Genomic DNA, 22,091 nt, shown 5'->3' with positions numbered 1-22,091 from the left:
TCATCCAAGCTGCTCTTAAGGAGATGAAAAAGGAAACCCTCAACGCATGCTGGAAGAAGCTGTGGCCAGAGTGTGTCCATGACTACAAGGGCTTCTCACCAGAAGAAATTCAGCATGAGGCTGTCGATAAGGCCGTGGGACTGGCAAAGATATTAGATGGCGAAGGATTTGATGACATCACTCAAGATCAACAATCTCATCGATGCCCACTCTGAACCCCTGACGGACGAGGATTTGTTGGAGTTAATGAAGTCTGCCAGCGAAGATGAGGGGGAAGTCACAGATCCAAAGCAAGAGGAGGAGGAGCAGGGTCTGACATTGGAATGTCTGTCCCAGATTATTAAGACATCAAGGGAGTTGCAAGGGATGATTGAAGCATGGGATCCCTATATGTTTCGGGCTCTCAAAGTTAATAATGGCATCGATGCTTCCATTCAGACATATAAAACCCTCCTTGCCACCATGAAGAAACAGCAATTTCCCATCACAATGTTCCTCAAACCTATCAAGGAAAGCCAGCACAAAACTGCAAAAGAAGAAAACCCGTCAGAAGATATGATTCCTCCTGAAGTGCCTGAAGAAGCGCCACCCGAGGAGATGTAAATCCTCTTTGCTGCTCTGCTGTGCATACCTTCATCATTATTGGTGCGTACACACATTTTACTCTATTTAAATTTGTTTGGGGGCATATTTAGGCATTTTGTACTGCATCCGATATTTGCGGTTTTTCAAAATTTGTGGTCACTCCTAGAACATAACCCCCGCAAATTTCGGGGGATTACTGATATATAGTGCTACACATGGAGAAACATTTCTTTGTAGAAACAGAGTTATAGAGAGGAGGAGAGGGATGAAATGTGGAATGTTAGAGATACACCAAAATTGTACAAAATCCCACCAACTAATCTGGATTCAATCATTGACAAGGGGTAGGAAAAGCCTCCGAAAAAAAGAAGCAATTCGTTGACATCACATTAGCTCCAAACAGCAAACAGGTTAGAAGACCCACATCTCCTCTCCTTTCCCCATGCAGATAACTCTGAGCCACAACTGGAAACCAGTGACCTATAGGTCTGTTCCTCCCCACCCCACCTTCCCCAGTTCTCTTCAGCGTCTATTCCTCCCCACCCCACCTTCCCCAGTTCCCTTAAGCGTCTGTTCCTCCCCACCCCACCTTCCCCAGTTCCCTTCAGCGTCTGTTCCTCCCCACCCCACCTTCCCCAGATCCCTTCAGCGTCTGTTCCTCCCCACCCCACCTATAGTGACCTATAGGTGATACAGGGGCAGAGAATCCCTCAGTAACTGGAGGTGAGCCAGGCACCAAGAATGGGCAAGAGCTCTATGGAACATTTACAGAAGAGGAGGCAGCAGCAGCTGTAATGGGGGGTAAGCCAACCATCCCCCCAGTTCTCAGATATTGTATGATATTGTAAGTCTGAGAGTCTGTATTTGACACCCCAAATTTATTTTAAATTTTTATAATTTTGTACACCGCTTAGATATTTAATAAGTGGGATATAAAATTTTAAATAAACCTGAAATGAGGCCAATGAGGGAGGCCAGCCTGGATGGAGGAGTCCCAGCAACAGAGAGCAGCTTATCCGCCTGACCCAGGTCTATCATAAGACATTTACTGTATGTGTGTATTTTTCCCCCCCAGCTACAAGTTTTCTTCCAAGAGTTTGATATATTGCAATATCTATTCCTAGATGTTACAGACCTCTACATCTACCTGCATGCTCCTACCTCCTGTTATTTATAATTATGTTACACGCCTGTTTGTTTACTCCTACTTCATGTTCATGATATAACTTCGCTGCATTCCTGCAGCCTCTCTTGTTGTAAACCGTCTTGAACTGAAAGGTATGATGGGATATAAACAAAGCTATTATTAGTTTATTGCAAACATTGTCTTATTGTTTTTGTTTTCTCTCTTACATTTTTGTATCATTTTATTATTTATTTCTTAATAGACAATTTTTAATTATTGTTTTACAATTATATTCATTTATTAAAATTTGATACTTTGTTTCTTTCAATTATGATTACCATTTTAATGCTTCTCTTAACCTCTCGCTTATTATTACTATTTAAAAAAAAGTTTACTATTTAAATTTACAAAAGATTTCATATTTTTATGTTATCATTGTTTAATAATATAACCAATATCATATTTATTTATTTTGACAATGAATACATTTCATTGTAGAAAATGGTCCACTGACCCCCTACCCTGATGCAGGCTCATTGAGCCAAAACACAGATTGTGTCAGGTCAAACAGACTTGTATCAATAAAGATCTTTTAGAAGAAATATTTCCCCGGTTTCACCAGTCCGTCTTCTTCACTTTTATTTTCTCATTCTCGTGGAGATTTGGTTCCTTCTTTTTTTGATTTGCTAGAACTCTTAGTCCACAATCTGAATCTGGCTGACTACAGGCAGTAGAAAGAAGCTGCATATCCTGCACCAGAAGGTGGACATCCACAGAGAACTAACTGAGCAGCAGTGCCAATTCCTTCAGGCAACAGTGCAGATGGGAGGGGTTGTGCAAGTCATATGAACACATCTGATGCCAGCTGCTGGGGCTATGCACAGATATGCAGGACCTTACTACACCTGTGGAGGACACCCAGCCCCCTACTGAGCACCCACCCATACCCTACACACCTCCAGCACTGCACCACCTGCCAAATGAGGCAGATGCCAAACCAGCCATCAACAGAGGCCCTTCTATCTTGCTGCACCATATACCTGGAACTAGAGAATTAATTGGGGACAAATTTGTCCCCCATCCCTGCAGGAACTCAATTTCTCCGCCCCCTTGAGTTTTGTCACTGTCCCAATTCCTGTAAGCTCTGCCTTATCTGCACAAGCCACGAACACTTATGATTTTAAAGTATTTGAGCTGAACATTCATGTGGCATAGCTTCAACCGCCACCAGTGCATTCAGCTCATCCATCACCCACCACCACAGGCGCACCCCACTATCCCCATTAATACACACCACTGTGTGCTCCTTCACCTACCACACATAATGCTCACCACCCCAGACAGACAACACCCAGGCACTCGCTCACCTAGCCCCAGCACATAATCCTCAGACAGACACAGCAACCACAGTATTCACTCAGGCACACTACCTCCTCACAAGTTCTGGATACACACAGGTGACACAATCAGCACAGTGATCCAGAGCATGGTGACTGACTGGGAGAGGAACGATGGATGAGAGACAAGTAGGGGATGGGGGAATGGGGTGGTAAGGGTCTGTCAGGTATGGGTTGAGATGTCAGGAGCAGGGCTGGATAGGTGAAGGTTCAGACAGAGACATAGACAGGCAATGCAGCACTAAGCAACTCTCTTCAGACAAACGCTCACTTCTTGTTTTCCTATCTCCAACACAACCAATTCGCTTTGGGTCTTAAAGACAATTTGTTGCTCACCTTATTTGTTTTTAAAGTAGGTCTAAGTCTGGACGCGCTTTATGATGCCCAAACAAATCATTTTGCTATCCATTATTGCACCAAATCACACATCTTTATACACTGCCCCTGTCATGCCTACATGCAGACATCTTGTTTTCTGTGACTAGCATTCTGTGATGGGTTTTTGGTCAGATTTTGATTATATGCTTTAAATGTCATCTTTTAGACTTTTATTTTTTAAATAAGCCCCAATGGGTCATTGGTATCCTTTCTGAAACTTAAATATGGTAAGTATGTGTATATTATGGGTACTCAAGCATTTTTCTCTCTCTGTCCCGGTGGGCTCCCACTCTATCTAATGTGCCTGGGGCACTGGGGGATTAAATGACTTGCCCAGGGTCACAAGGAGCAGTGCAGGATTTGAACCCAAAACCCCAGGGTGCTGGAGCTAAAGCTCTAACCACTGCACCACACAGATATGAAAAGAAAATTATATTCACACTTTTTCCCTAAATGTTTTGGAGTTCAGTCTTGGTTGCTGTAAGTTAAATGGTTCAGGAAAGAAATGTGTATACAGACATTCCAAATACAAACAGTATTTTTTTTAAAGAAATCAAGAAAAGGCTATACCAAATTCACTGCACACAGCTTTTCTATTTAATGGGTTACCTGAGAAAATCCACCTAAAATAATTCTGTTTGAAGGTATGCCATTCTTCACTTCTTGGTCTATCAATGCTTTAACTATGAAGAAAACATATTAAATTTGGTGTAAATATAAAACTTCTTGTACAAATAATTTCATAAACACCTACAAATAAGATAATTAAATTTCTGAACAAAAATGTCAAGTTGGTAGAATAAATACAAACAAAAAATCCTCTTTTAATGCATTTTATAATGTCAAATAGCATACAAATTCTGAGTATATGGGAAGTTTAGGTACTTACCCCGATAAACCTCTTTCTGTTAACACATTATATGAGTCCTGACAAATGGGTTCAGTTCCCCCAAACCATGAGTTATTATTGCAGAAGGAATCAAATACTTTTTCTTTGGCTCTGCCTCATTCCTCAGTGGGCTGTACTGCTTCTCTTCAGTTTCTACTAAAGCAATCCGATAACCACTACAATAGGAAACATAAAGAAGGGTATGGGAAACTTCCATGACAAGATACTTCTGTTCTGTAACAAGTGTATGAACAAATGTTAATCAAAACACATGATATAAAAAACCAAGTGAAACAACCAAGCCACCTATCACAGTGCAACCAGCACTAACATTAATGGGGTCTGCATACTCTCAATTAAGAACACAAGAATAGCCTTACTGGATCAGACCAATGGTCCAACTAGCCCAGTATCCCGTCTTCACGGAGGTCAATCCAAGTCACTAGTACCTGGCAAAAACCCAAATAGTAGCAGCATCCATGCCCCTAATCCAGGAAAAGCAGTGGCTTCTCCCATATCTGTCTCAATAGCAGTTTATGGACTTTTCCTCCAGGAACTTTTCTAAACCCTTTTTAAAACCAGCTACATTAACTGCTGTTACCACATCCTCTGGCAACACATTCCAGAGCTTAACTATTCTCTAAATGAAAAAAATATTTTCTCCTATTGGTTTTAAAAGTATTATTCTGTAACTTCATCGAGTGTCCCCTAGTCTTTGTAAATCTTGATGCAGTTAAAAATAAATAAATCAATCCACTTGTACCCGCTCTACACCACTCAGGATTTTGTAGACTTTGATCATATCTCCCCCTCAGCCATCTCTTTTCCAAGCTGAAGAGCCCTAACCTCTTTAGTATTTCTTCATACGAGAAGAGTTCCATCCCCTTTATCATCTTGGTTGCTCTTCTTTGAACCCTTTCTAGTGCCGCTATATCTTTTTGAGATAAGGAGACCAGAACTGAACACAATACTCAAGGTGAGGTTGCACCATTGAGCAATACAGAGGTATTATAACATTCTTAGTCTTGTTTACCATCCCTTTTCTAATAATTCCTAGCATCCTGTTTGCTTTCTTGGCTGCCACCACACATTGGGTGGAAGGTTTCAGGTTATTGTCCACGATGACACCCAGATCTTTTTCTTGAGTGCTGACCCCCAAGGTGGACCCTAGCATCTGGTAACTATGATTTGGATTATTCTTCCCCATGTGCATCACTTTGCATTTGTCCATTTTAAATTTCATCTGCCATTTGGATGCCCATTCTTCCAATTTTCTAAGGACTCCCTGAAGTTTTTCACAGTCAGCATATGTTTTAACAGCCTTGAACAATTTAGTGTCATCTGCAAATTAAATCGCCTCACTCTTAGTTCCAATTTCCAGATCATTTTTAAATAAGTTAAATAGCACTGGTCCCAGTACTGATCCCTGCAGCACACCATTATTTACCCTCCTCCACTGACAAAAATCGCCATTTAATACTACCCTTTGTTTTCTGTCTGATAACCAATTCTTAAACCACAATTGAACATTGCCTCCTATCCCATGACTCCTAATTTTCTCAGGAGCCTCTCATGAGGAACTTTATCAAAAGCTTTCTGGAAATCTAGATACACTATATCAACTAGCTCACCTTTATCATTGCATTTATAATGATAATATTGTATTCATAACACCTAACTGGCAAGAGAAGATCTCAAGTTCTGGACAGACATACTTGTCCGAGTCATTAAGCAGGCAAATAATTATACTTACAGGGCGGGACATCAGACTCATATGCTGTGTTGACAGAAAGAAGGTTATCAAGGTAAGAACCTAAACTTCCCTTCTGTTACACAAAGCATACGAGTCCTGACAAGTGGGACGTATCAAAGCTGTTCCTGGAATCTAGGGCAGGACAGATGAGCATACCCCTTAAGACTGAAGACCAAAAGGTGGTGTTTTTTTGCGCTGCTATGTCCATTCTACAAAACCTAGTACTTCTAAAGGTATAAAGTGTGGACCCTGTAGCTCTACAAATCTCCTCGGGCGGAATCACCTAGGCCTTCGCACATGAAGAAGCTACATGGAATGAACTCTCAAGAATTATGGTGGCTGTTTACCACAGCCAACTTATGCAGATGATTTTGTCATGTAAATCCATCTAGAAATAGATGCCTTAGATGCTGCTTTCCCAGTCTGGGCTTACTAGTTAGGAAAAAGAGACGGTCGGAGAGTCCAAAGTCATTTGCCACTGAGAAAACAGAGGAGAACTCTCCTCACATCCAATACCGTCAACATTTAGTCCTGTTTCTTTGAACTTGTGGCCTGAAATACAGGCAGTTGGACCTCACGATTCATATTAAAAATCGAAACTATCTTCAGCAAGAAGGAAAGAACAGCTTCTGTCACCTTAAGAAACGGCTCTCTGCATGAAAATGCCTGCAAATCTGAGACTCGCCTTGCTGAGGTGATAGGCCTAAAAAGACTGCTTTGACCATAAGATCCAGCAGACACGCGTCATACGAAGCCCTACTGAGACCCTGCAATACCTTAAGGTTCCACAACAGAAAATGTCTTACCAGAGGATGCTGCCCAAGTGCCCCCTTCAAGAATCTGGCTATATCTGGATGAGAAGCCAGAGCACCCTTTTCCAATCTGGCTCTGAAATATGTCAGGCTGGCTATCTGAATCTTGAGAGACCCAACTGCTAGACCCTTTGAGTCCAATCTGTAGAAACGATAGGACTACCAAAATCAGAGCCTTGAAGGGTTCCATGTTGTCCTTACCACACCAAAGTTGAAATGCTTTCCAGGCCTTCAACATGCTACAACCACTGCCAGCTTTTTAGCTTTAAGGAGCCTGGCAATAACCTCCTCCAAATACCCTTTCTGGGCTAACGCTGTGCGCTCAAGAGCCACGCCGTAAGAGCAAAACATTCTGGATTTTCCAATGGGTACCAGATCCTGTGACAGTAAGTCTAGATGTACCGGTTATTTGAGACCTTTGTCTCTCTACAGATGTACTAGATTTGTGTATCAATGCCATTGCAGCCAATTTGGAGCTACCAGAATTACCAAACTTGGGTGGAAAGCTATTCTGTGGAAAACCCGGCCTATCATAGGCCACGGAGGAAATACATGCACTAAAGTGTCCAGTGTGGCACTTCTGGACTTAGATCTTCAGCTGAAGAAACAGTTTGCTTTCATGTTTACTGCCAAAGTCATCAGATTGACCATCCCCAACACTGCACAATGCATTGAAAGGCTATCTGGGACAATGACCACTCCCCTGGGTCCAAAATTTTCTGGCTGAGATAAGTCTGCTTGTACATTCTCCACCCCTGCTACATAAGTCACAGAGGTCGCCAGCAGATGGATTTCTGCCCAATGGAACAACTGGGCCTCCTGTCTTAAGGCAACACTTTTGGTGCCTCCTTTCTAGTCGACCTATGCCACCAATATGGTATTGTCTGAAAACACTGACAGCTTTTCCTTCCAGGAATCTTCCCAGGAACTGTTAATGCCAACTATATGGTTCTCAGTTCCAGACCATTTCCTCTGAGAGGGAGTCCATTGGCCTTGAACCAGACAGCCATTGCAATGAGCCCCATAGCCATAAAGACTGGCATCCGTGGTCAGTATCATCCATAATGCTATCCAGAAGGGCATGCCCCTTGACAGAGATGCTGGCTGGAGCAACCCTTCCTCCTATCCAGGCCAGTTGCATCTGAAAGGGATCCATCTGCAGGGACCAGCATGACAATAGGGTGTCCTGGAGTGGGCACATATGAACCTTCAACCAGGATACCACCTCTATGATTGCTGCCATGGACACCAATACTTGTAGATATTACTACACTGTAGGAGCTGGCATTGTCAAGAGGTCTAAAATTTTACGTAGATCAGGAAGAAAAACACAGCCTTCCATCATATTGAACCAAATCCCCAAATACTCTAGGGACTGGGATGGTATTAAGTGGCTCTTCCAGAAATCGACCCAGACTCTGCAGCAGTTAGGCCACTTTCGCCACTGCCTTTTCTCCCTCCAACTTGGACGGGGCTCTGATCAATCAATTTTCCAAGTACACGATGAACTGGAAATGTCTCCCCAGAATATGGAATCTCACATACTTTTTGTTCTCCAGGAACAAGGAAATATGCAGATAAGCCTCCATTAAATCCAGGGAGGCTAAGAAATCCTCTGGAGTCACTTTTGCAATAATCAACTGAACGGTCTCCATGCGGAACCATGACACTTTTAGTGCTGCATTGATGGCTTTAGATCCAGGATTGGTATCTAGTCGTCTGAGTCTTTCTTGGGTACTATGAAGTATATAGAGTTTCTGCCTAAGTCCAATTCTTTGGGAGGCACTGGCTCTATGACTTGAATGTCTAAGAGTCTTGTTTCAAGTTTATTAAAAAGTTTGTTATACCGCTTATACAAATTTCAAGGCGGTGTACAGCAATAATAAAAGAGGGGAATCTTTAAAAATAACAAAACAAACACCGTCGTCCAGAATTTGACTTTCTCTGGCCAACTAGTCATAGAATACACAAATAGATCCAGAAGCAGGTAACAAAATTCAAGCTTGTAACCTTCTCAAATGATGTCCAGCACCCAGCAGTCTAAGCAACTCAGCTTCCAAGCCTCCCCATAAGCCGACAACCTCCCACCTATCTGAAGAAGCAGGGCAACTGACTAGGCATCATTGGGATTTTTGGAAGTTGCTGTGGTGCGAGAACCAGAGGATTGAGGTTGCCTAGTGCTTTTATATCTCTGTCTAGATCCTTGATATGATTCTGAGTAGAGACTCTTCCCAAATACTGATGAAATCACCGAGAGCCTCAAAAATGAGCTCAACCTGACCTCTCTAGGGCTGGCTCCCAATTCTGTCCTAGAGGACCACCAGACATTTGAGTTTTCAGGATAGTCCTAATGAATATGCATGCGAGCTTTGCATATAATGGGAGGTGACAAGCATGCAAATCTGCTTCATGCATATTTATTAGGGCTATCCTGAAAACCTGACTGGCTGGTGGTCCCTCCAGGACAGGGTTGGGAACCACTGCTCTAGGTGCTCATGGTCTGCTGTCAGGCAATGTTTTAAGGCGACAATCTGACAAACTAGCCATAAGGTCATCTAATGCCTTACCAAACAGCATTTGTCCCTCAAAAAGAAGCCTGTTTAACGTTGCTTTAGAAGCTGAATCTCCAGCCCATTGTCTAATCCAAAGTATTCTACAAGCGGAGAAGACATAAGCAGAAACCTTGCTCATGACTAATTATATCATTCAGAGCATCTGCTACATAGTCAACCATCACCATTACCAGCTAGGAATATACGTTGTCATCTGACAAGGGAGTCTGATGCATTCTGATATGGCAAGTGTGTGCCACAGCCTTCTTGATTCCCAAGTTGAAGGCCTCAAACTGTCTTTGAAGACATCATCTACCCTGCAATTCTGTGCATCCTTTAAAATGACACATCTCTCACTAGACAGGAAAGTATGTTTGGTAACCTGTGCTACCAAGGAATCTACCTTAGTCTGAATAAACAGGATTTCAGGAGCCATGAGATACAGCTTTGACATTGCCTTAGCTACCCGCAAGAAATCCTCTGGAGTCTCCCAATGCTCCTTGACTAGCAAAATATCAGAATGCACTGGAAAAAATGCAGACTGAATCTTAGAGCTACTCATAATAGAGCACTGTGTAGCTGAGGTCTGAGGAGCCTCCAGATTTAATTTCCTCAGGGAATGCGTAATAAAGCACAGTTACTTACCGTAACAGGTGTTATCCAGGGACAGCAGGCTGATATTCTTGACTGATGGGTGACGGCACCGACGGAGCCCCGGTACGGACAATTTTAGAGTGATTGCACTCTAAGAACTTAGAAAGTTCTAGTTAGGCCGCACCGCGCGTGTGCGTGCGCAAGTGCCTTCCCGCCCGAAGAAGGCGCGCGGTCCCCAGTTAGGATAAGCCAGCTAAGAAGCCAACCCGGGGAGGTGGGAAGGACGCAAGAATATCTGCCTGCTGTCCCTGGATAACACCTGTTACGGTAAGTAACTGTGCTTTATCCCAGGACAAGCAGGCAGCATATTCTTGACTGATGGGTGACCTCCAAGCTAACAAAAAGAGGGATGGAGGGAAGGTTGGCCATTAGGAAAACAAATTTTGTAAAACAGATTGGCCGAAGTGTCCATCTCGTCTGGAGAATGCATCCAGACAATAATGCGATGTGAAAGTATGAACTGAGGACCAAGTAGCAGCCTTGCAGCTTTCCTCAATAGGAGTGGAACGGAGGAAAGCTACAGATGCTGCCATAGCTCTAACTTTGTGGCCCGTGACAGAACCTTCCAGTGTCAGGCCCGACTGAGCATAACAGAATGAAACGCAAGCAGCAAGCTAATTGGATAGGGTGCGTTTAGATACAGGATGACCCAACTTATTAGGATCAAAAGACAAAAACAGTTGAGGAGATGATCTGTGAGATTTTGTGCGGTCAAGATAGTAAGCCAAAGCACGTTTACAGTCCAAGGTATGCAAAGCCTGTTCACCTGGATGAGAATGAGGCTTTGGAAAAAATACAGGTAGGACAATGGACTGATTAAGATGAAAGTCAGACACAACCTTAGGGAGAAACTTTGGATGTGTACGGAGAACCACCTTATCATGGTGAAAAACAGTGAAAGGTGGATCGGCCACTAGTGCATGTAATTCACTGACTCTCCTGGCAGAAGTGAGAGCTATTAGGAAGACCACTTTCCAAGTGAGAAATTTGAAATGTGCTGTGGCCAGAGGTTCAAAAGGAGGCTTCATTAAAGCGGAAAGAACCACATTGAGATCCCAAACCACAGGAGGGGGTTTGAGAGGTGGTTTCACCTTGAAAAGGCCCCTCATGAATCTAGAAACCAAAGGATGAGCCGAGAGGGGTTTTCTATGAATTGGCTCATGAAAGGCAGCAATGGCACTAAGATGAACTCTGATAGAAGTGGATTTGAGGCCAGAGTCAGACAAGGAAAGAAGATAGTCCAACACCAGTCCCACTGCTAGAGACATGGGATTATGGTGATGTAAGAGGCACCAGGAAGAAAACCGAGACCACTTCTGTTGATAACACTGAAGAGTGGCCGGTTTCCTGGAAGCATCAATGATAGAACGGACAGGCTGAGAAAAGAGTGAATGAGCCGAAGTCAGCCCGAGAGAAACCAAGCTGTCAGGTGCAGAGACTGTAAGTTGGGATGCAGTAGTGTCTGCTGATGCTGAGTAAGCAGAGAAGGAAACAGTGGAAGAAGTATGGGTTCCCTGTAACTGAGTTGAAGTAGAAGGGAGAACCAATGTTGCCTGGGCCACCGTGGAGCGATGAGAATCATGGTGGCTCGTTCCCTCTTGAGCTTGAACAAAGTCCGCAGCAGGAGCGGTAGAGGGGGAAATGCATATAGGAAGAGATTGGTCCAATCCAGGAGAAATGCATCGGGCGCCAGACGGTGAGGAGAGGAGAGTCTGGAGCAAAACAGGGGCAGCTGATTATTGTGAGGAGCTGCAAAAAGGTCCACTTGAGGAGTGCCCCATTGAGCGAAAATGGACTGAAGAGTCGTGGGATCGAGAGTCCATTCGTGAGGTTGGAGAATTCTGCTGAGATTGTCCGCTAAGGAATTCTGTTCCTCTTGAATGTAGACAGCCTTCAGGAATAAGTGACGAGCTGTGGCCCAAGAACAAATCCGTTGGGCTTCCTGACATAACAGGCGAGAGCCCGTCCCTCCCTGTTTGTTGATGTAGTACATTGCAACTTGATTGTCTGTGCAAATGAGTAGTACTTGAGGAAAGAGAAGATGTTGAAATGCCTTGAGGGCATAAAACATCGCTCGGAGTTCCAGGAAATTGATGTGGTGTTTCTTTTCCTGAGTAGTCCAAAACCCCTGAGTTTGGAACTCGTTCAAGTGAGCTCCCCAGGCATAGGGGGAGGAATCTGTGGTGACGACTAGTTGATGAGGAGGTAGATGGAACAGCAGACCTCTGGATAGATTTGAAGATGTCAACCACCAAAGAAGCGACTGTCGAAGAGACGAGGTCACAGATATGTGTTGTGAACAAGGATCCGTTGCTTGGGCCACTGGTTCGCTAAGGTCCATTGAGGAGTACGCAGGTGGAGACGTGCGAAGGGGGTGACATGTACTGTGGAAGCCATGTGCCCCAATAGCACCATCATGTGATTCGCAGAAATGGTAATCTGTTGAAACACCTGTCGACAGAGATGAAGGATGGTCTGAAGGCGGTTGGATGGAAGGAACGCCCGCATCAGAACAGTGTCCAGAATGGCTCCAATGAATTGAAGTCGCTGGGTTGGAATGAGGTGCGACTTGGGTAGATTGATTTCGAAACCCAATAGGCGAAGGAAGTGAATGGTCTAGCTGGTGGCAAGCAGAACCGCCTGAGGAGAGTGAGCCTTGATCAGCCAGTCGTCCAAGTATGGGAAGACTTGAAAATTGTGAGAGCGGAGATAGGCCGCTACTACAATCATTGGTGAATATCCCGGGAGAGGAGGCCAGACCGAAGGGTAGCACCTTGTACTGATAATGGTTTTGATTGATGAGAAAGCGTAGATATTGCCTGGACGCCAGATGGATAGGAATATGTGTGTAAGCCTCTTTTAGATCGAAGGAGCATAGCCAGTCGCCCTGAGAGAGGAGAGGGTAGAGGGTGGCAAGAGAGAGCATTTTGAACTTCTCCTTGACCAAGCATTTGTTGAGATCTCTGAGATCTAATATAGGTCTGAGGTCTCCGGTCTTTTTGGGAACTAGAAAGTACCGGGAGTAAAATCCCTGACCTCTCTGATCTTGAGGAACTTCTTCGATGGCGTTGAGAAGAAGGAGGGATTGAGAGGAGTCTGAAAATTGAGGGAGTAGCCGTGGGCTATGATAGAGCGCACCCACTGGTCGGTGGTGATAACTTCCCATCGAGTTAGAAAAATGTGTAGTCGACCTCCTATAGGTTGCGGAAGAGGACATGAGGGAGGAAGACTGGCAATGCCCTGGAGAAGCGAGTCAAAAGGGCTGAGTCGGTTTAGGCTGAGCAACAGGCTTCATGGCAGGCGGCTGTTGTTGGCGAGCCTGTTGTTGTTGCTACCTTTGCCTCCGAGGCTGAGGAGGATGAGGCTGAATCGGCCAAGCAGAAAAACGCCTCTGATAGGACGTCTGCTGCCTGAAAGGACGAGGAGGAGGGGGATTCTTTTTGGTTTTTAATAAAGTATCCCACCTCGTCTCATGAGCAGAAAGCTTCTGAGTGGTGGAATCTAGAGATTCTCCAAACAGCTCATCACCCAGGCAGGGAGCATTGGCTAGGCGGTCCTGGTGGTTCACATCAAGGTCTGAGACGCGAAGCCATGCCAATCGTCTCATCGCTACAGCCATAGTAGTAGCTCGGGAGGTCAGTTCAAAAGTGTCATAGATGGAACGGACCATAAACTTCCTGAGTTGCAAGAGACTGGCAGTGCATTGTTGAAAAGCAGAAAGCTTGCGGTCAGGAATATATTTTTCAAAAGAGGCCATCTGCTGGATAAGATGTTTCAGGTAAAAGGAAAAGTGAAACGCATAGTTACCTGAACGGTTGGCCAACATAGCATTTTGGTAGAGTCGTTTACCAAATTTATCCATGGCCTTGCCTTCTCTGCCAGGAGGGACAGAGGCATATACACTAGAGCCTGCAGATTTTTTGAGGGTTGACTCCACCAGCAGAGATTCATGTGGAAGCTGAGGTTTGTCAAACCCTGGGATAGGAATAACCTTATAAAGTGATTCCAATTTTCTTGGAGCTCCTGGAATAGTAAGAGGAGTTTCCAAATTTTTGTAAAAAGTTTCCCGTAAGATATCATGAAGTGGTAACTTTAAAAATTCTTTGGGAGGTTGGTCAAAGTCCAAAGCCTCTAGGAACGCTTTTGACTTTTTAGAATCAGACTCCAAGGGGAGAGAAAGGGTGTCTGACATCTCCCTCAGAAATTTAGTGAAGGAAGAGTGCTCTGGCTTACTAGCAGGATCCTGCCTCATCCGATGAAAAATCCTCCTCGGTACCGAGGGGATCATCGGAGTCATCCCATAAATCAGGGTCCCGTACCGATGGGAGACGGACCTGAGACAAAGGAGTAGAGGATTCGATATGCTTGGTTTTGCGCACCGATTTTCCTGAACGCATCGACACCGTACCCGGTGACTGTAACACGGGTGTCAGAGAGCGGTACCGGATCAGAGGCCGAGTGAGCCGTACGTCGATAACACAGGCATGGAAATGGAAGAGGCAGATTTAAGCGGTGCCGATAGCGTTGATGCCGATAACATAGGCTGGTCGACTATCGGTACCGCAGGCTCAGTGGGTACCGACACCGGAAGGTTCGGAGTTAGCAGAGCCGGGAGCAGGTGTTGTAATTGCTCCTTAAGCTGGACCTGAAGGATGGAGGCTATACGCTCATCCAGAGACGGTCCCGATGGCACCGGTACCGCTTTTTTCTTGCTCGGTACCTGCGGTGCCGCTCAACGCTCAGGCGAAGTCGATGCCGATGAAGAGGCAGTGACTTCTATGGGAGCGGAGCGTTTGCGGGGCCGGCGCGCAGTCTGCAGGACTTGGCTCACTGCTTGTTCGACTGGCGGGCCAAGGACAGAAGGGGATGGCTTCTTAGCCAGCTTACCTGAATGATGCGACACCGAAGAGACCTCTTGCGGTGTCGAAACCACCGGTGCCGATGTGGAGGAAGTCGCCGGAGTCGACGCCGGTGGAACTTCCATCGCGGCACCGAACAGAATCCGCTGCTGAATTTGGCGGTTCTTCAAAGTTCTCTGTTGAAGAGAACTACAGCAGGTGCACGTTTCTGCCCTATGGTCCGGAACCAAACACTGAAGGCACCACTTGTGCGGGTCGGATAAGGAAATAGGGCGTGCACACCGCTGACACTTCTTAAAACCCGGTGAAGGGGGCATGAAGAGAAAAACAGCAGTAGCAAAATCGAAGCCCGAGGCTTCGATGGTGCCAACAGGCCCTGCCGGGACCGACCGAAAAAATCCAAAAAATAGACTTTTTTTTTTTTTTTAAGAAAATAAGAAAATAACAAAAAGTGAATAAATTCACTAGAAAAAAATTACGCGAGCGGGAAGGCGAAAAAAGAGAGTCCAACAGCCGTTGGAAACACGCGTCTTCTTAGCTCCGCGGAAACTAAGAAACTGGGGACCGCGCGCCTTCGTCGGGCGGGAAGGCACTCGCGCACGCGCGGTGTGGCCTAACTAGAACTTTCTAAGTTCTTAGAGTGCAATCACTCTAAAATTGTCCGTACCGGGGCTCCGTCGGTGCCTTCACCCATCAGTCAAGAATATGCTGCCTGCTTGTCCTGGGATAACAGCAATGCTGTCAGCTTGAAGAGGTGGTACACTGACAGGTTCTCCCCCTTGATCAAGGGCACCACCATCTCCTGACAAGTGGCCTCTGCTCAAGACCTCAAAATCTCCTAAACGTGAATATTCACTCTGGGGCAGTAAAGGCATGGATTCCAACCCCCAGTCTTCCCAGTCCTTCTCTGACTGGTCTTCTGGTTCCAAATCAGAAGCCTTCTCTAGGGGAGGCACGCTATGAGAGGCCAGACCCTCTTGGGCAGACTCTGGTGTGCCTTTCGTGGGCACAGACATACCCTGACAATTTAAATAAGCTGTCCACACAAGACTCCCAAAATCAGGGGTAAACCCTGAATAGGAAGCCCAAAGGATCCCTTCAGGGAATCAACTTGCTCACCCTAGAGCCACCAGAGGGGGCTAAGACCATGGTCCCCACCCCACCCGCCCCCTCAAGTTCGCTACAGAATGTGGAACACAAGACACTCCTCAGCTGATCATCCAGCACAAACCTAGCATGATATAGGGGTAGAAAGGTCTGAGGAGTTTATAATAATTGATTTTAAGCAAAATTGAGGTGTTTGGAGGCAGACAGAGGCTTTTTAATCAAAATCGGGAAATACAAGAAGGCCACTGCGGCAGCATTCTGGTGTAAGAAAAAACCCCAAAGAAAACCAAAAATGGCCCGGGAAAGCTATAGCAAGTTACAAACAGCTTCAGAGAAGGGGATTTTGGAGGTGGGGGACCCTATATCTATCACAAGAAACCTCCAAAATTGACATTTAGAGGAACCCCCCCACCCCCCGATTTTCCCATAGGCTGTAATAGCCATACTCACTGTGCTGTGTTGGTGCTATAGCCTGCTTTCAGCTCTAGTGGAGAAAACCCTTGATTCAAACAGGTAAATCCTCAATCCAGGACCTTTCAATCTTCTGGCTGCCAGTCGGGCCAACGCTAGTCTCACACCCCCACAAACCTGCTCGCCACAACAGGGGTAGGAAAACGCAGCTGGAACTCAAAGTCTTCCTGGATAAATCAGGGGCAAGTTTTACTCCAAGGGGAATGATCTCAGAGCTTCTTGACTGGTAGTGCAAGATGGCTGGACAGGTTCCTTTACAGTTGCCCTGCCAGCAGCAGACAGCTCTTCAGAGGGTCTATGACCTCTCCCAGACAAAGCTGCCCCAGGGCCACTGGGGACCTCTTGAGCACCACAAGCCTCAAAATCGGATTAAAAAAAAAAAAAGATTAAAAAATAATTTTAAAAACTTCTCAAAGCAGATCAGAAAGACACCATCCGGTTCACTACAGAAGGAAAAAATGAAGAGAGGCAGTACAGAACACTTAAGTATTTATTTCATTCTGAGACATTTGTGGTTAATGGGGCTTAACCCACTTATCAGGACTCATGCTTTGTGGAAAAAGTGAAGATGCTCTAAAAGTATTCTGAGGACAGAAAGATACCAGTCCTCATAAATGGGCAACATCATTCAAAAAAGCTTGGGAGCTGAAGAATAACTGAAGAGCTTTCCAGAATGCTCCATTAAGCATTTATGGGAGCTCCAATATATATGTTTTAAAGCAGAGCCACTTCAGTTTTGTATGTTACTACTATGGAAGTCACCTCCTAGACTAGGATACGGTGATTTTTTTTAAAGGACTGATATCCTGTTACTTCAAATGAGCTAGATCAGTGGTCTCAAACTCGCGGCCCGCCAGGTGCTATTTTGAGGCCCTCAGTATGTTTATCATAATCACAAAAGTAAAATAAAATAGTTTCTTGATCATATGTCTCTTTAGCTATAAATTGCAATATTATTATTAAGACTTAGCCAAAAGGAAAGATTTATAAACTATACAGAGTTTAAGACATTAACTGAGTTTGGCTGAGGGGGTAGGAGTAATGACTGAGGGCTGAGTGCTGGTCACGGAGGTTTTCAATGGTCTAGTTTTCTCATTTGGCATATAGATGTTTTTCATTGAGGCATCTTGTGTGCCTTATGTATTTTACATTTTGATGTAGGATAGGATTGGTTAGTATGTTTTATGCAATCTGATTGTATATGTATGTATGTATGTAGTTGTTATAGTATTAGTCTTGATGTGTTTTGTATGATAAATGTTACATTTTATTTTGAATGTTAACATGTAACTCGCCCTGGATAAGGGCGGGCAATAAATAAACCAAAAAACTATTTTTTCTGAGGCCCTCCAAGTACCTACAAATCCAAAATGTGGCCCTGCAAAGGGTTTGAGTTTGAGACCACTGAGCTAGATGTAGTCTGACATACATCCACTCTCTCCACTGCTTGAGTTAGCACCATGGATGGAGGAGGCCCAGAATAAATGAACAGGACAAACTAGGTAGTATGCACCAGGAGAAGGGGAGAGCTCAGAATGAGTTTGGTAACAGGGGGCTTAGACATATTGATTGCTGTGCTGCTTTGGGCCCTGTGTAGTATAATGTGCTAGAAGCATGTAGTTCTGTGTGCAGTATGTAGGAGGGGATTATAGCACAAATTCTACATTGTGCAGAATTCCCCCAGGAGTACATATTGGCAGACATATGATGGGCAGCCCTGATGCCTGAATACCAGCCAACTCTGGAACAAAGGCAAAAGCTTCAGGATCTGCACATATGGAAGCCATCTATGTGTCTAAAAAGACTACCGTATTTTCACGCATATAACGCGCGCGTTATACGCGTTTTTACCTACCGCACATACCCCTCGCGCGTTATATGCGTGAGCGCGGTATACAAAAGTTTTAAAACATAGTTCCCACCCCGCCCGACGCCCGATTCACCCCCCCAGCAGGACCGCTCACACCCCCACCCCGAACGACCGCTCGCACGCGCTCCCACCCGCACCCGCATCCACGATCGGAGCAAGAGGGAGCCCAAGCCCTCTTGCCCGGCCGACTCCCCGACGTCCGATACATCCCCCCCCGGCAGGACCACTCGCACCCCCACCCCGAAGGACCGCCGACTTCCCGACAATATCGGGCCAGAAGGGAGCCCAAACCCTCCTGGCCAGACCGCTCGCACCCCCACCCCGAACGACCGCTCGCACGCGCTCCCACCCGCACCCGCATCCACGATCGGAGCAAGAGGGAGCCCAAGCCCTCTTGCCCGGCCGACTCCCCGACGTCCGATACATCCCCCCCCCCGGCAGGACCACTCGCACCCCCACCCCGAAGGACCGCCGACTTCCCGACAATATCGGGCCAGAAGGGAGCCCAAACCCTCCTGGCCACGGCGACCCCCTAACCCCACCCCGCACTACATTACGGGCAGGAGGGATCCCAGGCCCTCCTGCCCTCGACGCAAACCCCCCTCCCCCCCAACGACCGCCCCCCCCAAGAACCTCCGACCGCCCCCTCAGCCGACCCGCGACCCCCCTGGCGACCCCCACGACCCCCCCACCCCCCTTCCCCGTACCTTTGGTAGTTGGCCGGACAGACGGGAGCCAAACCCGCCTGTCCGGCAGGCAGCCAACGAAGGAATGAGGCCGGATTGGCCCATCCATCCTAAAGCTCCGCCTACTGGTGGGGCCTAAGGCGCGTGGGCCAATCAGAATAGGCCCTGGAGCCTTAGGTCCCACCTGTGCCTCAGGCCGCGCCCCCAGGTGGGACCTAAGGCTCCAGGGCCTATTCTGACTGGCCCACGCGCCTTAGGCCCCACCAGTAGGCGGAGCTTTAGGATGGATGGGCCAATCCGGCCTCATTCCTTCGTTGGCTGCCTGCCGGACAGGCGGGTTTGGCTCCCGTCTGTCCGGCCAACTACCAAAGGTACGGGGAAGGGGGGTGGGGGGGTCGTGGGGGTCGCCAGGGGGGTCGCGGGTCGGCTGAGGGGGCGGTCGGAGGTTTTTGGGGGGGGCGGTCGTTGGGGGGGAGGGGGGTTTGCGTCGAGGGCAGGAGGGCCTGGGATCCCTCCTGCCCGTAATGTAGTGCGGGGTGGGGTTAGGGGGTCGCCGTGGCCAGGAGGGTTTGGGCTCCCTTCTGGCCCAACTACCAAAGGTAGGGGGGTGGGGGGGTCGTGGGGGTCGCCAGGGGGGTCGCGGGTCGGCTGGGGGGCGGTCGGAGGTTCTTGGGGGGGGGCGGTCGTTGGGGGGAGGGGGGTTTGCGTCGAGGGCAGGAGGGCCTGGGATCCCTCCTGCCCGTAATGTAGTGCGGGGTGGGGTTAGGGGGTCGCCGTGGCCAGGAGGATTTGGGCTCCCTCCTGGCCCGATATTGTTGGGGAGTCGGCGGTCCTTCGGGGGGGAGGGATGTATCGGACGTCGGGGGGGGCATCAGGCTTTCAGGATGGGGACAGACCTTCAAGGGGGGACAGTGCACGGAAGTCAGGGGGGGTGAACGGAGAGTCGGGACAGCGCACGGAAAGTCAGGGCGGGCGAAAGGAGCGTCGGGCAGCATGCGCGGTATACCCGTGAGCGCGGTATACCAAAGTTTTTGTACATATCATCGTGATTTCTGCGCGCTATACCCGTGTGCGCGTTTTATACGGGTGCGCGTTATTTGCGTGAAAATACGGTAATATAGTATCATTCCTGTGTATGACACACACACAAGATAGACAAGATTCTGAAGTTAACCGCTTCAGATTTTTTGAAGCATTGATTTAAATATTCTTTGCTATTGGCTTTAGGAGAGAAATAGATGCCTTGGTGAGAGATTTCTTTAATCTCAGAGTTAGCCAAGAATAGGATGACTAATTTATATGGGTTTCTGACTGGCTATTGATTTTACTTGTAAGCCCAAGATATAACAAAATAAAAAACATAAGAACATAAGCAGTGCCTCCACTGGGTCAGACCTGAGGTCCATCTTGCCCAGCAGTCCGCTCACGCAGCGGCCCAACAGGTCCAGGACCTGTGCAGTAATCCTCTATCTATACCCCTCTATCCCCTTTTCCAGCAGGAAATTGTCCAATCCTTTCTTGAACCCCAGTACCATGCTCTGCCCTATTACGTCCTCTGGATGCGCATTCCAGGTGTCCACCACACGTTGGGTAAAGAATAACTTCCTAGCATTCGTTTTGAATCTGTCCCCTTTCAATTTTTCCGAATGCCCTCTTGCTCTTTTATTTTTCGAAAGTTTGAAGAATCTGTCCCTCTCTATGCCCTTCATAATCTTGTAAGTCTCTAACATATCCCCTCTAAGTCTCCTCTTCTCAAGGGAAAAGAGTCCTAGTTTTTCCAATCTCTCAGCGTATGAAAGTTAATCTACTTATCTAATTATTCCAGTTAAACCTGCTTGGGTGTGTGTATCTGTAAATATACTCCTTTCAACAACTTAAAGAAAAACAAAACTTGGAATATGAGCTATTGGCATGTAATGTAATTACTTAGTTGTCTGGTAACCAGTTCAAGGGCTGATTGTTTGACAGGGTAGATTTAACTTAAATCAAATCGATTTAAATCATTAGACAGAAAGACTTGAGTTAAAGGTATGAAAATATCTTCTGGATTGACTGTGACATTATGAATAGTTTAATGGTATTCATTTACCAAAAAACATTGCATGAATATACCTCATGATTCATACTGTAATTAAAAACAAATCCTTATTTCATGATGAATAACTTTTGGACTAATGAATGGCCCCCAGAACGAATAATTCAGTGCTATGGCCCTGCTACCTGGGTCGAGGATAGCTCGTTCTCTTTTTCTTTACATATTGTAGTTCCAGCCCCCTTCCCCGCTTGTCTCTGTTCGTTAATTTTTTTGTTAGTTTCTAATCTAATCTAATCTAATCCTTAGGTTTGTATACCGCATCTTCTCCACGTTCGTAGAACTCGGCACGGTTTACAGGAGATGAAATAGGAAGGAACTACAATAAAGGGTTAGAGGTCGAAGTATGAAGAATATTTAGAGGACTTGGGATGCCAGATATGAAGAGTTTTTTGAGGACTTGGGATACCAAAGTTGGAGAGAGGCTTACATTTTTGAGAAAAGCCAGGTTTTCAGATGTTTGCGGAAAACTTGGAGAGAGCTCAAATTCCGAAGAGGGGAGGTAAGGTTGTTCCAGAGCTCAGTGATTTTGAAGGGAAGGGAGGTCCCTAGCTTTCCTGTATGGGAAATGCCTTTTAGCGAGGGGAAGAATAGTTTTAATTTGTGGGAGGGTCTGGTGGTATTAGGGTTTGAAGAATTCCAAGAAAGAGGGATAAAGGGAGGGAGGATACCGTGTAGGATTTTGAAAGCTAGACAGGCGCATTTAAGCTTCACTGGCGATTATCGAAAGCCAGTGAAGCTTGGACAGGAGCGGAGACATATGGTCAAATTTACTTTTAGCGAAGATGAGCTTGGCTGCGGCATTCTGAATCCTCTGAAGTCTATGAAGGTTTTTCTTAGTTAGGCTTAAGTAGATAGAG

The 22,091-nt window shown here is 46.3% G+C and overlaps 1 protein-coding gene across 2 annotated transcripts in view; it reads right to left on the bottom strand.

The window, feature by feature from the left end:
• Nucleotides 1-22,091, bottom strand: part of LYPLA1 (lysophospholipase 1) — a 160,990-nt gene that overhangs the window by 46,383 nt on the left and 92,516 nt on the right. For both annotated transcript variants that reach the window (XR_004538334.1, XM_033933657.1), the window contains exon 6: nucleotides 4,096-4,169. Coding sequence is in view for 1 of the 2 variants with exons in the window: in XM_033933657.1 (XP_033789548.1) it covers nucleotides 4,096-4,169 (74 nt within the window). In the remaining variant the exon portion in view is untranslated. The remainder of the gene's footprint in view (nucleotides 1-4,095; nucleotides 4,170-22,091) is intronic.

Source organism: Geotrypetes seraphini, chromosome 2 (genome assembly GCF_902459505.1).
Source record: "Geotrypetes seraphini chromosome 2, aGeoSer1.1, whole genome shotgun sequence".
Lineage (NCBI taxonomy): Eukaryota > Metazoa > Chordata > Amphibia > Gymnophiona > Dermophiidae > Geotrypetes > Geotrypetes seraphini.
This window is presented reverse-complemented; position numbering and strand designations above follow the sequence as displayed.